Here is a 14,916-nt window from a genome sequence, read left to right on the forward strand (position 1 = left end):
GCATACCATGTACCATAAATAGTCTCACACACATCTACACAGACACACACACAGACACACACACACACACACACACACACACACACACACACACACAGAGACAGACACGTTCCCCTCCTCTCTCTTTACCTGCATGGTGTGGAAGACGCGTGTTTTCTCAAAGTCGAACTCGATGTCCACACTGCCTTGCCCAAGGGTGTCTCGGCTCCAGCCCAGGTAGTCGTACCCGGGCCAAACCCTCAGCTCCTTAGTTTCTATGAAGTCATCCCCTCCCAGGACACCGTCACACAGCTGGCCCAGGCCTCCAAACTGCATCCTGCACACACAGTAGTTTATGGGTTGATGTGTAACTCTGTAAGCTGTGTATGCAGAAACATGCAAACTAGCGCTAGAGACTGTAGATTGCCTGCCACTCGCCATTTACTGGAGCAGATGCAGTCATGTAACGGCATGCAAAGACACATAAACATAGATGCACACACACGCTAACTCCATATGACCTCTCTTCCCCTCTCTCTCTCTCTTTCTACATGCACACAGACAGAAACAGACAAAGCAACACAACAGGGTCACCAAATGGGTCACCTCCAGCTCTCTCAGTCTCTCTCTCTCTCTCACTCTCTCACACACACACACACATCTGCTGCAAATACGTCTGGATTGCGTCAAAAGTGTTAGCTCACCCGCTAGCAAAACATTTCAGGCCCATTAACCAGGCCCATGTGAGTGTGGAACCCCCCCTCCCCCCTGTTCCTGGTTTATCCCAATGGCCAGGAAACACAGCGCAACTCCCCTCAGCAAATAAAAAATCCCTCTGCAATTGTGTCCAAATAATGTCATTCTCTTTCGATTAGGTGGACACCAAAATAAACTTTCAAGAAAAGTGTTGGCTAAGGGAGGCTGCGGTTCAGTACTAACAGATGTGATGGGAGTGTGTGGAGTGTCTGGCTTGATAGAATACCAAAAACATTGCTGCTTTTGGTATTCTACTGATCAAGCCAGAGTTCATTCTAAATTGTTGGCCCTAATATATTTCTCTTTGTTGTGAACATGTTTGCCAAAACAGTTTTGCACTTTACAAAAAGAAGGTGCTTCCATAAATTTCCATTTAAACAAAATTCAGGGGAGCAGTTTATGAGAAAGTATGGAAATGAGATGCTTATACATAAAAATGAAAACGGTAAAAGCCTAGAGCTGCTGAATATCTCACCCTTGCTCAATGCTCCCATCATAGGTGGAGTCATTCAGGTAGACAGGCATGCCAGACAGGTGCATGACATGACCCACTGGAGCTGTATAAGCCTTCAACCCATCTGAGAGAGACAGACAGAGAAGGAGAGAGAAATACGGCAATGATTAGTAAGGTGGAGGTTGTGTGATTGTTGAAACACAGTAAGCCTTTGGTTATTTCCTCCTAAACATCTACATTTTGAGAGACAGAAAGGCACAAGCTGCATGTGAAATATTTAAATTTGTAAAACTCTTCAATTTGATTATGAGCAACACATTCACAGGGCCGACATTCAGCTGTAATCACCGCCTCAGGGAGAGGCTACAGCTGGTTTTAAAGTAAGTAGTAAAACAAACGGAGAGGTCCATGGTTCAGACCCGTGCAGCTCCAGCCACCATTAGCCGGTGAAACCCAAGCCTCTCCACTCCACTATGCAGCTAATCAGCCTGCTCCCTCAGCACAGGGGTGACGTCAGCAACACTCACTACAGCCCATCGCTCTGCTACCCATAATAAACACTGCTTCACATAGGATTTAGAGTGTGTGTGTATGTGTGTGTGCACGCCTATGTGTCTGTCTGAGCACAAATGAGCGTGTGCGTCCATGTCTGTGTGTGTGTGTATATGCACTTGTATGTGTGTCCTATGTACACGTGTGTGTCTTATGTTAAACACAGACATGTGTGACTTTATACGGCGGGGAGTGCGTGAGGGTCAAGGGGGTCCGCGCTGAGTCTTGCACAATAAACACAGGAACAGCACCGTGCTGCCATCAGATAGGGATGCGGTGCGAGATACGGGGATGAGATGAGAAACAGAATGTGATGCTTGACATTCTGCGGAGTCTGCGTATTCCCCGGCCTGCGGTCGAACTGAGCCGTGCCGCCTCGCAATCCACATTAGAGCATATTCTAGAAAGATGGGCCCTCCCCAGACACAGACTGGGAAGCGGGGCTTTTAGCCTCAGTGACAGGTTTGATTTACAGGCAGCCCGATGCTGTCTGAGGGAGGGTGATGGGATAGCAGAGGAGGTGAGCCAGTTGTAAATACTTGGTTAGTCAGTGTTGTGCTTTGGGAAACATGGAGACCAAAACCATTTATCACTGTGCGGCTTCTTTTATCTGGGCAAACCCCCACTGAGGCTGTAAATTCAAGGTAATGGCTCAAATCCATGCACAGAGAAAACACGTAATCATTACCATCGAAATAATCCCCCCCCCCCGACCCCCCAAACACACACACACACAAACACACACAGAGCCAATATAGAGAGAATCTAGGATGATAGAGAACTCAGTGACCTACACCATATTACATGTAATTCGATTTATCAAGGTCTTGAAAGAATACACCTACTCAATGAATACCTAGTAACCACAAAAGCACATTTTTCTTTTTTATAGTCTCTCCACCTCCGCCTCTCTCGCCTGCCTCCACACAAACAAACACACTCACACACACACACACTTACCATTCCACACACATCCATAGAGTTCAACCCGGAGGCAAACGCTCATAACCCGGTCAGCCAGGGGGTAGAAGCGCACCATGCGGGCCACGATGGGAGGGCCCAGGTCCTTCAGAACCACATCGTAGGTGTTCTCATTCCCTGACACCACCTAAGGGAGAGAGAGGTGCAAATATTCAATCATACATTGCATATGAATCGTGCCTGAAGGCTCCCACTTTCCATGCAATGTGTGTCTTCAGATTCCATTAATTTCAGAAGAGTCTACACGAATTGACTGAATTTTCTGTTGAATACACGGACGTATAAATATTATAATAATATAATAATATATGACCAATAGATTTTAGACCTTGAGCCACAGCTGTTGGAGGCTTTGCTTTTTTTTTTTTTTTTTTACAGAATTTATCATGCAAAGTAAGGCACTGTTCTATAATAATAAGTACATTGGGGAAACAAGCATAGTATGATTCTTTTCCTCAGACATTGGTTGTTGGAGGTTTCATTTCCCATGCTGTGATATCGCGGTACAAACACGGTGCAGAACTGTCACCAAAGAAAGTAGTAGAGATTTACATCAGCTGGAAAGAAGAGGCCCCTTCCTCTGCACCAGGTAAGACATTCATTTTGCATAGTGTTGAAAACTTTTGTCTGGTGTGGGCAATTTTAGAGAGAAAATTTATTGGAAAATGTTTGGCTGGCACAATGCCAATTTGTTCCACTCAGATTTATTAAATGAAATGCACTTTTTAATAATAGAGGCCTCCGTGTTTTATAATAGGTTTGTATTCAGCAGCCACAGGGTATTGTGCCAGAGACTATCGATAATGGAGTTAACCTCGATTGTGTACGCTCCTCATGCTGTTAGCACCCACAAGCTGACATTTCAAACGGCGCCTACGCCTTGAGCGAGTCCATCACTGAAAGGACAGTGGGCTCCGACTCACTCTCTCTCTCAAAACAGGAGAGAACGAGACTTACCTCCTGGCCCCAGCGGTCCTTCCAGGTGATCCATTTGGCTCCGTCTCGGGAGTAGCGGAGCCGATAGCTGCGGGCAAACTCCTGGCCGTGCCCGTCGGCATGACGACCCTGGGTACCTACCAGTGACAGAAAGTGGAGCGTGTGTAGGTCCACCTGCAGCAGGCAGGAAACAGATCATCAAAACACATTTCACACACTAAAATACAAAGACATACAGACAAAGTGATGAGATTGTACTACAGATAACAGTGTTGAAAAACAACATGAACAGCTGAATGAGTCACGTTTTCAAAGGCAGTGTAGATTTAAGCAGTTAGGCCGTGCTTTGCTCAAGTGGGTTACTGCTGTTATAAAATGGCGGTTACACACCGCTGTAATAATAATCTGTTTTATATTCACAACGGCCAATCAGAACGGAGGACCGGGGTTAGCTATTTTTATATCCATATAATGCATTTGTGTTATTGAGTATCTGACCTGAAGATACTCTAATCCGCTGGGGAAGACGGGTCCTACTGGGCACCACGCACCATCCCCCTCTCCTGTACTCAACCTGAGAGAGAGAGAGAGAGGGAGAGAGAGAGAGAGAGAGAGAGAGAGAGAGAGATAGGTAGAGGGAGAGAGAGAGGGAAATAACAAAAAGTAGTTATAAAATGAAAAAAGTAATTAAAAAAATTCACCAACTCTCACATCCACATACAGATACAAAACACACACACAACGCCAACAGCAACAGGACTGAATATATCAAAACATACAGTGCCGGCAGCCCGCACAGGTACAATTGAGATTTCAATACAAACAGACCAGCGCTGTTCTCCCACTATACATATTGGATTCCACAGGCTCTCATAAATTGGGCCAATTTCATTTGAGAGAGATAGAGAGAGAGAGAGAGAGAGCGAGAGAGAGAAGAGACCTGGCTAAAAGCACAGCCAGCAATAGAGAGAGAGAGAAAGAGAGAGAGGCTACAGAAAGGCAGAAAATACAAAGAACTCGGAGCCCATAAAGAGAGGAAAAGAGCTGAAAAGAGCAGAGGGAAGATTACTAGCTACTCCACATTCTTCAACCTCACTACAAGATATACTGTAAAATGACAGGACCAATCTGTAGCCACAATAACACAGCTCCTCAAGCCTGCCACGACCACACACACACACCACTAGAAGACTTGACCGTGCTCATTCAGTCTCAATCCAGCCAGAGAAGCCAGTCCATATATACTACCACCACATATTGGCCACATGAAGACCGCAGTTTGGCCTGTAATGTTGCCTGGCTGCTGGATCAATTCACATGAAGAGCGCTTGGAACATGCGCCAGGCCGTAACCACGCTCTGACCACTGCATGGCTTCTCTCAAAACTGAGGCTGCCGCTCGCACCGCCAAAACAAATCACTATATCAACTCGGTCACACTGACAGCGGCGCTAGTATTTTAATCAGTCCCATTCTGCTCTCGGTGAGATCATACAGCCGGAAACCGCGAGATGATATCAACACATTAGTGCTCCACGCAGCGTCCCGTGATGGAGGGGGCGAAGATGAGGAGGGAGGAAGAAGGAATGCAGCTAGGCAGGGTTCAGTCCGCCATGCACCAGCCAGCGGGATTAACATTACAGACCACTGTCCTGCCAAGGAGCTCACTTCTCACCCTCTTCTCTCTCTCTTTGTGTCTCTGTCTTTCTCCACGTGCTTCCTACCTAAAGACCAGCCAACTCTCCATGCCTCTCCAGTTCCTTCTTCTTCTTCTTCTTCTTCTTTCTCAATTCCCATTTTCCCCTCCATCTCTGTCCCACTCCCTCAATCCAGCGCGCTGATATTTAACCGCCCCAGAGAAATATCAGTGTATGCAGCCTTGAAATCACATACTGGCTCTGCGTCCCTCTATCCCTCCCTTCATCCAAACATCCCACTTTCACCCTCACCACCATTCCCTCAAACCCTGTTTAAAAATTGCTTTCTCTGCTGCTTTCAGCACACTATTGTAGTGATCCACCTCTCACTTGTTTTCTGTTTTTTTGTCCTCTGTTTCGCTCTGTTTTCTCTCTCTGTCTCTCTCCCTAATGTCTCTTAAAGGAGCTGGAGCTAATAATCATTTCCACATGGTTAGACACTCGGCCAAGAGACCCAGCCCAACAGGCCAAGGGAGACAAATGAACACACACACACACACACACACACACATGATCACACATGTGAACCTAGCTGGGATCTCATGAATCTGACCTTGGTGGCAGACAGACAGAGTTGTAATATCATTACCTAGTGGGTTTTTACAAAGACACACACTATCATCATGTATCATAATCTAATAGCCTTCCAACAAATCACTTTAGCATGGTGCCAATGGACCTAATACTAGGCATGCAGACAAACACTTAGCAGAGCCAGACACACACACACACACACACACACACAGTCACACGTCTCTTACCTTCCATGTTTGGCCTCAGTGGAGTCTGACCAGGCGCTGGAGGCGGTGATGTCAGAGTCGGGGATGGTGCCATCCTCCATCCCCAGGGCGTAACGACACTGAGCTGTAGGGGAAGGATAGAGAGAGACAGAGAGAGAAAGAGAAAGAAAGAGAAAGAGAGAGAGAAAAAGAGAGATTAGCAACATTCTCATCTGTATGGAGCAGATGTCCAGGGGAAACATAATATTTCCATTACACTGTCAGCGCCCATCATTGGTCACAGAGCATTATGTAGTTATGTCATCTCCAAGACAACTTCCGGACTTCATGCTTCATGTCCCAGACAGACAGAGGCTGAGAGGAGAGGGGGGGAAATGAAAAAACACCCAAACGCTCCAATAAATTGTTCCTGTCTTGTCTTATTTGTTTCCGAATCTCTCGGGGTAGAGGCAATACTAATAAATTCATGTAAAACTTCATTGTAGCGTTTCACATCACTTACTCCTGTAATTCCCCTTTGTCCTGTCAAACGTGACTGTATCAAATGTAGTCGTTTAAATTCATCTCTATGCAAAGTGTGGACACATCCGATGGCCCCCGCGAGATGCCCCGACCTCGCCTCCTCTCCCTAATACTACACCTATCCTTTTTTCTTTTTTTCCTTTGTGTCTCCAACCTTCTTTCCATCCGGCACAAAGCCACCTCCTCAGGGCTTCAGCAATCCTGAATGATCTTCCCACAGCTCCTCTCCTATTTACCACCGGTCGGGGGATTTGCGGGCGGAGAACAAAGAGGAGAAAGAAGCGAAGGACGAATGAAAGAACACAGGCCGGTCTCGGATATCGGCCCTGACACCGGTCCAGCAGGCATTATCAAATGATTCAGATAGCGCGGTCCCGGGTGGGCATTACCCAGCGACCCAGCTATCCGCTCTGAGGTCAGTCATGGGGGTGGTGGTGGTGGTGGTGGGGGGGGGGGGGGGGGGGGCATAAGAGAGTGTTATCTGTCACTGAGGGCTGTGGAGCTGGGGACAGACTGTGGAGAGAGTGAAGGGGAGGGTTTGGGTAGCAATAAAGTGGAAAGGCTAACATGGTTACTGACAGTGATATGGTGTGGAGGCTGAGGGTGACGGGGTGGGGGGTGGGGGGTGGAGGGGAGCAGGACGGGGAGTGGGGGGGGGTCCAACTCAGTTTCTGTCAGTGAGTCAGCGGACTGGAATGTTGGGCTGGAGGACAAACCCTAAAAACCCCACCGGGTGCAGTGGACAGGACACACACAGACACACACACACACACACTCACACACGAGGACAGTCCATCCCCGCCCCACGCCCTATGGACAGGTGCCCATTTCATTACATCATCATCATCACACCGCCGGTAGCCCCCCCCCTCTCCTCCTCCTCCTCCCCTGCCATCTTTTTGCTTCTCTCAATCTCCTCTGCCATCCTTCATTTCTTTCCTTCACCTTCTCTCTTTGTCATTTTTCAAATAACGTCTCGCCCACACACTCAACCTTTGTGCCGGCACTGACAAGCTTGATTCCATTCTTTTTACGTGACAAAATGTGTGTGTGGGTGTGTGTTTTGTCGTAGCCCATTCATCTCAATCATCCGCTGGTTTTTTCATCGATCTCTCTGGCTATCCATCTGTCCAACTATTCCTAGTGTCATCAAAAATGAAAACTTCCTTGAACTCTTCATTGGTGACAGTTGGTAGTTGGTGATAGTCTTAATATATGACAATAATGCAAAAGTTACTTCATTTAGTAACTTTTGCATTTCACCAGTGAATAGTCCTAGGAAGTTTTCATTGGTATATTTCTGGTTCACAAAGGCTTTTGTTGAAGAGCAGCCCTCCCACATCTTAGTTTGAGCATGTAAGCTACACAACAAACACTTCCCCCTAGTCTCATTCATTGTCTAGTTGCTGTGGGCAGAAGGTTGACCATGCAGCAAACAGCCTCCTCTGGTTACACCTGGCTGGCTCACATTTACTACCCCCTCATGCATACCCTGTGCAACATTGTGACTGACACTTTCATGAGCTGCCTGTACATTAGCGGTCTTGCCGAGCCAAGGGTACCGCCCAGCTATCTCACTCTCCTATTACACATGACTGGCTGGCAGACGGGGAGAGGACACAGGATAGCCTGTTGATAGCGGATGGAGAATGAGCCTTACTGATCCGAGAATGTGAGGAGAATGTAGGAGCAGCGTGATTGAGGGATGGAGGGGCCAGGGACAGGCGGAGGAGGAGAAGGGAGGAAGAGTGACTTTGGAAAGAGGTTTGAAAATGCAGTAATCTCTGGTTTTGATCATGGGAATAATAAAAAAAAAACTAAAATGTGTGAAGCTGTTTGAAATGTGTCAAAACCCTGATGATCAAGCAAAGAAAACAACCACACAAGATTGAGGAAACTATTTATCCTGCACTGATTGAGATGTTCTTGCTGTCATTTGTGTGTGTGTGTGTGTGTGTGTGTGTGTGTGGTGTTTGACCTTGACCTCTCACCTGGGTTAAAGTGCCACTCATGGTCCTCTGAAGACGACACCAGAGCCACCAGGACTGTGACCACAGTGACAGGCAACAGCCACAGGGCCGGCGTGGCCATGGCAGCAGCAACACAGCTGGTTACCTGTCCGGAGACACGCTGATGACCACAGGCATACCTGTGAGAGGGAGAGAGAGAGAGAGAGAGAGACAGGGAGAGAGAGAGGGAGAGAGGGAGGGGGAGAGAGAGAGAGAGAGAGAGAGACAGAGAGGGAGAGAGAGAGAGAAAGAAATTTAGAAGGTCACAGTGTACATTAAGTACCTCTACCTCTGTTTTAGGACTCAGGTCTTGTCTGTTCCTGTTGGAATTAAACCAACCAACATCAACAAGGTCCTCCAACTTAGACTGATGAGAAGCACACTTGATTTCACCTTTGCAGCCACATATACATTACACACACACACACACACACACACACACACAGACACCAACAGCTCTAGCCTGGGGCTACAAAGCTCACCAGCTCACCTTCTCCATCGATAACTCAACTCTCTCAATTAAATCCTCTTACACCAACGCAGAATGCCTCAAAAAGTCATTTGTTTCACAACATTTCACATGCCGAGCTCAGCAACAACAAGCCAAACCCCAGAGCACCACAAAGCCATATAACAAAGGCCACTTTCACACGCTAATTTGTTTTTCTCTCTGGCAGCAGCATGGAGCGACACAATAATACTTTGCTGCCTTTAGAAAGGTTACAAACAGCGTGGTAATTGAAGATGGTATAATTAGCCTGTCGTATTTATTCCCTGTGAGTTCTGTTCCTTCTGTACTTGAAATGCCAATCACATCTTCTCCAGCTGAGTGATTACAAACCTGCTCTCCCTTAATAGGCCTACACACATTTGGAGCACCTGGTTGGAGTCGGTTGTGTGGAATAAATAACAAATAGATGAGCCGTAAGATTTGAGAAATGAATACATGGAATGAGAGAGGAGTGAATAAAAGAATGAAATGAGAGCCAGTGAGCGAGAGAGAAACAGAAAGGCGGATGTCAAAGGTTTTCGAGATAATGGGAACACAAAGTGGCCTGTGCTATGTTAGTACAAAGTACTGTAAATGACTTGCTCATAAAACCACGTTACTGCAATTTTCGTATTTTTCTTATTATTGCCTTATATTCTTGCCTAATTGGAAGTTTATATGTTGGCTATGTGTTGAGTCACTTTCATTACCCTTCAACCCTTAAAACCAAATCAAAACGCAGCTGTTTATTTTGAAAAATACATATTACCTGTCGATGCTTCCTTCCTTGAAAACTTAGTATGATTTGTGTTTTTTGTCTGACAATAGCAATATAATTCTACCAAACTGATATATTATGTGCACCACAAACAAATCCAGCAGATTTCATAACTGTATCCCTTGTGCCTATTCTACTTTTGAGGGTGTTAGTGGAAGACTTCCAGTGAGACAAAGGGGGGAAGAAACCTCATGATAAGGGGTTTGAAGGGGGAGTGACAGCTGGCAGAGAGAGAGAGAGAAACAGAGCCAGGCCTACTGGCTTCCCTGTAGACCCTCTGTGTTGCGGCTTCATCTATGACTAGACTGGGGCAGGCCGACAGCTGACACACAGCTGTAGTGACACAAGATGAGGGGGGGGGAGTTAAGTAAGGGAGGGTGGCAGGGAGGGGAATGTATGGAAAAAGAATGAATAGTAGAGTTAACACAGGCACAGAGAGGGTGGGGACGATGGAGCGAGAGCAACGATGACATGGCTGCATGTGTGTGTGTGTTTGGCAGGAGGGAGGTGGTGTAGAGAGGGTTGAATTATTGCCTTGTATTGTGTGTGTGTAGGCGTGTGTACATGGGGTGTGCATGTATATGTGGCAGGCTGGGCACAGAGGAGATTTCAGGGATAGCCAGCCAGTGCAGCTGTCCTGAATGAGAGACAGGCTCTACACAACGCAACAGACACACAGTGCAAGTGTTCAAGGGGAGAGAGAGGAAAAGAGAGAGAGGAAAAGAGAGAATGAAAGAGAGGCTGACAGCTTTTTTTCTTTTTGAGAAAAACATCCAAGGCGTCGAAACGAGTGAGAATATGCGAGTATGCTAGATGACACCATGCTGAAACAAGGGGCTTACTGGACTACAGTAAAGCTAAGCATGCAGAACCAGAGCTGAGATTCTCTGCTGGTCTGTTGACAGGGGCAACAAATCCTACCGCATCACCATAACAACCGCTGTGCATTGTAAACGAACACGATCCCTGATAGCATCTCATAACAGCCTTCTCACCGCTGCGGCAACAGGAAGGATACTACTTTTCACATATTCAACACAACAGGGAGAGCAGATACAAGCATAATGGTCTGAGGTTATAGACGGAGGAGAAAACACAGCCGGATAAAAGTTTCTGTGAGCGCAAGCAAAACCGTAGCCATCCAAGAACATTGTTGTTGGAAGAGTCAAGGGGTGTTGAACAGCTGTGGTTAAGGCCCGGAGAGAGGGAGAAGGGCCTGCTGTGTTCTGGAGGAGGCGGCACAGTGTGGAGCTCAATCGACACTCTGAAGTAATCCATGAGCAGGACTAATGAATACTTATGAGCAGCTGCTGTTTCTGTTCCACACAAAGAAACAGAATTGACAGTGAGCAGGAGTCGAGGAGAGAGAGAAAGAGAAGGGGGAGGATTTTTGAAGTTCGTTACCATTGCATCATGAAAGTTAGTTTGCCAGACTCTATAATTAGATGGCTTCAGTAAAAAAAACTGGCAAGTGTCTTGGCATCGGCTTGCATCTTTTCTAGAGCGCCCCTCGTGTTGGCACCAAAAGTTAGCTTTTGTGTTTCTTTCCAGCTCTATAAGGACGCCAGTCCAGTTGTCAGTCTAGGTGATTTAAGCCTGGCCTCTCTTCTGTAAATCACTTGTTGTTCCATGTGCAGTCCTCGATGTGTGAAGTCTACAATGGCAGCCAGATAGAGAAGCATGCTGCCTCAGTCAGACATGACTAATGCCCTTTGGGGACAGAGAGAGTGGTGAGCTCTTTGTTTTGGATTTCAGTCAGTCTGAGGAAGTTGATGGGGAGTGGGCACCACTATCCTCTGGGTCCTGGAGAGAAGGAAGAACAACTTAATCTCCCCAACACTTTGAAGGATGAGATACTGTCAGCCACAGAAACAGGGTCATTTGATGGCTTTCCTGTGAACGGGCTGGTCTGTGTGTGACTCAGGGATGTTGTTAGTGAAGTGCTAACCCTGGGGGGATACTCTTTCCTTGTTTTCTTAGAAGACCCAGACCAAAGGTAGTTGTAAAGTTGTTTGGCTGCACTGCTGTCCAGGAGGTGCCTTTTCTTCATCTTGAAAGAATTTCCTTCAGTCTCCTTTAGTTAAATATTAAAAAAATATCAATCAGTGTATTATTTTCTTCACTCTAAATGAGGAACAGAAGAGTCTAGAGAGGCTGTGCTCAGTCAGGACGTTTACTCAGATCTGTGAGGTGTGACATTTTGCCTTAAAACTGAAAGCATACTGGTGTGAGAATTTTAATGATTAGCTAGCTGGGCATCTACAGACGATGCCATTTCCATGACATGTCAGGAAGCCATGCAAGAACTACGGTGTTACACACTACTGTTGGTCATTCTGTGGTCATCTAATTGCACAGCTGTGTGTCACACTATTCATCTATACAAGGAAGTGCCAGTCACGACTGTGGAATCTGCTTTTACTGAGTTTAACCAGAGGATGAGGAAGCAAGAGAGCAGAACGGATGAATCACTGAAAGAGGGTAACAAGAGCCAAAGGAAAGACAGCGATAGTGGCCGCCTCAGAAAAACAAATTAGACAGCACTTTCCCAAGAGGCAAAACAAGACAAAACAAGAAAAGGAGAAAGTATACCATGTGAGTGAAGGATGATTGAAGGGGGTGGCGAATCATGATGAAAGATTGAAGGTAGAGTGTTGAGCGGGCTGTAGAAAAAAAAAAAAGGTGCTTCCCGGAATAGTTTGGCTTTGTTGAGCACAGAATGACTCATTAGGACAGCTCCCTGCTCTCCGAAAAAAACATTTCAAACACATAACTGCCTGGTAGCCCAGACACAGCATGGCAGTGTCATAAAGCAGTGCAACACAGCTCCTAACAAATCTAATTCGCAAGCAACTAACAGAACAGATTTACATGAAGAGCCGTGAGTCGAGACTTGAGGGTAGTGCAAAATGCGTAAAAAATGATTGTAATAAAGTTGGGTTCATTATCATGCAGCTCGGCCAAGCTGAAATCAATCAAAATTTGGAGTAAAACGTTCAATCTTCCCCTTTTCCTATTCCTACTACTCCTTCATACTTGGGCACAGGACCACTTGGCCCCTCACTCCATACGAGTTGCAGCATTGCTCAGCATATCTGCATGGCAGGCAGAGACAAATGGTGACTGATTACCACAGGTTGTTTCTGGCAAATGAAGCATGAGTATCAACACCAGCCATATGAAGCTATCTGTCAGCAGCACAGAGACAGTGCAACATACACACAATATTTAGTCTGGACCTGTGTGATTTACGACAGTATGTGATTTTAAAGTGGCAAGCATTAGAACATGAATGTATATGTAGATGTGTATGATGGTGTATGGACAGACAAAAGGAAATAATCTTTATCAGTTACATGAACAACAAGAACCGACAGCACAGAGGGAGCTGGGCCTCCTGCACCAACAACTCAACAATAACTAGGAATAATAATAAACAGCTGTAGATGTTGTCCTATGAACGCTGACGTATGACAAAGCCATGTGAGCTTAACAAATATCCCACCAAGACAAAGCCTTGCTGGCACCTTTGGCAATCAACATGAACTATACTGAGTCAGCTATTTATTGGCTGTATAAATAAAAGAGTGAAGGCCCCTACCTGTGCACGTAAGACGAGAGCAGTACACCAGTAAGAGAGTGCCTCACGCTTTCCCTTGGGAAACTGGTTTTAACTCACAGGAACTGCAACAGTGGTCTTGTTTTGGTTCTTGGGGCTCAGAGCTTCATGCATGTCGGCACATGCAGATAGACTTGCATCAGCTCCAGCCTCTCTCTCTCTCTCGCTCTCTGTGCACAATCCATTTGAAATGGGAGAAGCGCCTTTCACTTTCTAGTGAGACTGAGTTAATAAAACAATCTTTTGACTCATAGTGAGAATGAACCTGAGCTTTCTGCAGCATGAAAATGAACCTTTACTCCTACAGTGAGAAATGATTAGATCTGTTGATTGACCTTAGCTGAAGCCTGGGTGTTAAACTCAAAGCTGCTCCCATAATAAGAATGTAGCAGAAACGTAGTAGTATTAGCATGCTAATATGACAGTGTGGCAGCAGAATGTAGGTGGATCCCTGTTACTTATCCGACACGACCAATTGGCTGTCTGAGGGCTGTTTTAGGGCTGCAGTGTGATGGCAAGCCGCAGCACCAATTCCCTGAATTCAATTTACACTGTCTCACTGCCACCTGTCAGAGAACAAGTGAGAAGCAGAGGGGAGGATGGGGTGAAAGGAGAAAGGAGAGGTATGTGACAGCACAGTGCTACTCTCACAATGGCCAGAGAGAAAACGGCCAGCTCAACTGCCTCCGAGAAAGAGACAGACAGAGAGACAGACAGAGAGACAGACAGAGAGACAGACAGAGACAGACAGACAGACAGAGAACGATGCCGCGGTAGAGGAAAATGCCCTCCAATAATCAAATGGCTGACTCAGAAAGACAGAATGAGTTGGACAAAGGCAAGTCTTTGCCAGCAGGAGGGTGAGAATTATTCATCCAGTGAGCAGCTTTTGAAACAGAGAAGGAGAAAGGGAGAAGGGAAAGAGGGAGGGAGGGATGGCTTGGAGAGAAACAGAACAGAGCAGAAAGAAAGGGAGAGAGAGATCAGGTCAAACCGGAATTTGTTCAGTGAGACTCAGCATTTTGAGTCAAAGTGAGAAAAACAGACTGGCTGCCTCTCACAGACTTCTTCTGCTCATTTCTAATGAATGACAGCTGAGCAGGGAGAAGCCTAAGATATCCCTGAGCTGTATATTGATAGACTACTGCACCAGACAAACAAAAATAAACACACACACGCTCAGAAACAAAACTAAGCTCCTAAGATTGTGGTGACCTGATTAATATGAAGTCTGGTTGAAACTCTATGCCAGACACCACGCACACAAACACACACATGCACACACACTTACTTCATCTTTGTTAAAACCCTCAGGCGCAGACGGATACCTCTATCGCACTTGCAGTCCCCCTCCTCCCTCTCAGCAGAAAACAGACTTCTAAAAAGAGCTAAACTGCACTTCAC

At 46.3% G+C, this 14,916-nt stretch overlaps 1 protein-coding gene across 6 annotated transcripts in view; it reads right to left on the minus strand.

Annotated features, from left to right (window-relative positions):
• ddr1 (discoidin domain receptor tyrosine kinase 1) overlaps positions 1 to 14,916 on the minus strand; it is a 36,016-nt gene that overhangs the window by 16,380 nt on the left and 4,720 nt on the right. For 3 of the 6 annotated variants that reach the window (XM_078286946.1, XM_078286945.1, XM_078286944.1), the window contains exons 1-8: positions 14,804 to 14,868; positions 8,608 to 8,765; positions 6,116 to 6,218; positions 4,157 to 4,232; positions 3,680 to 3,832; positions 2,702 to 2,849; positions 1,211 to 1,313; positions 130 to 316 (exon numbers count right to left, since the gene is read on the minus strand). In XM_078286946.1, the coding sequence (XP_078143072.1) occupies positions 130 to 316; positions 1,211 to 1,313; positions 2,702 to 2,849; positions 3,680 to 3,832; positions 4,157 to 4,232; positions 6,116 to 6,218; positions 8,608 to 8,765; positions 14,804 to 14,808 (933 nt within the window). In that variant the 5' untranslated portion in view covers positions 14,809 to 14,868. Of the gene's footprint in view, positions 1 to 129; positions 317 to 1,210; positions 1,314 to 2,701; positions 2,850 to 3,679; positions 3,833 to 4,156; positions 4,233 to 6,115; positions 6,219 to 8,607; positions 8,766 to 13,494; positions 13,540 to 14,803; positions 14,869 to 14,916 lie in introns of those variants that run through there. The other 3 variants (XM_071908223.2, XM_078286948.1, XM_078286949.1) reach the window with 2 other exon arrangements.

Source organism: Centroberyx gerrardi, chromosome 12 (assembly GCF_048128805.1).
Source record: "Centroberyx gerrardi isolate f3 chromosome 12, fCenGer3.hap1.cur.20231027, whole genome shotgun sequence".
Taxonomy (NCBI): Eukaryota; Metazoa; Chordata; class Actinopteri; order Beryciformes; family Berycidae; genus Centroberyx; species Centroberyx gerrardi.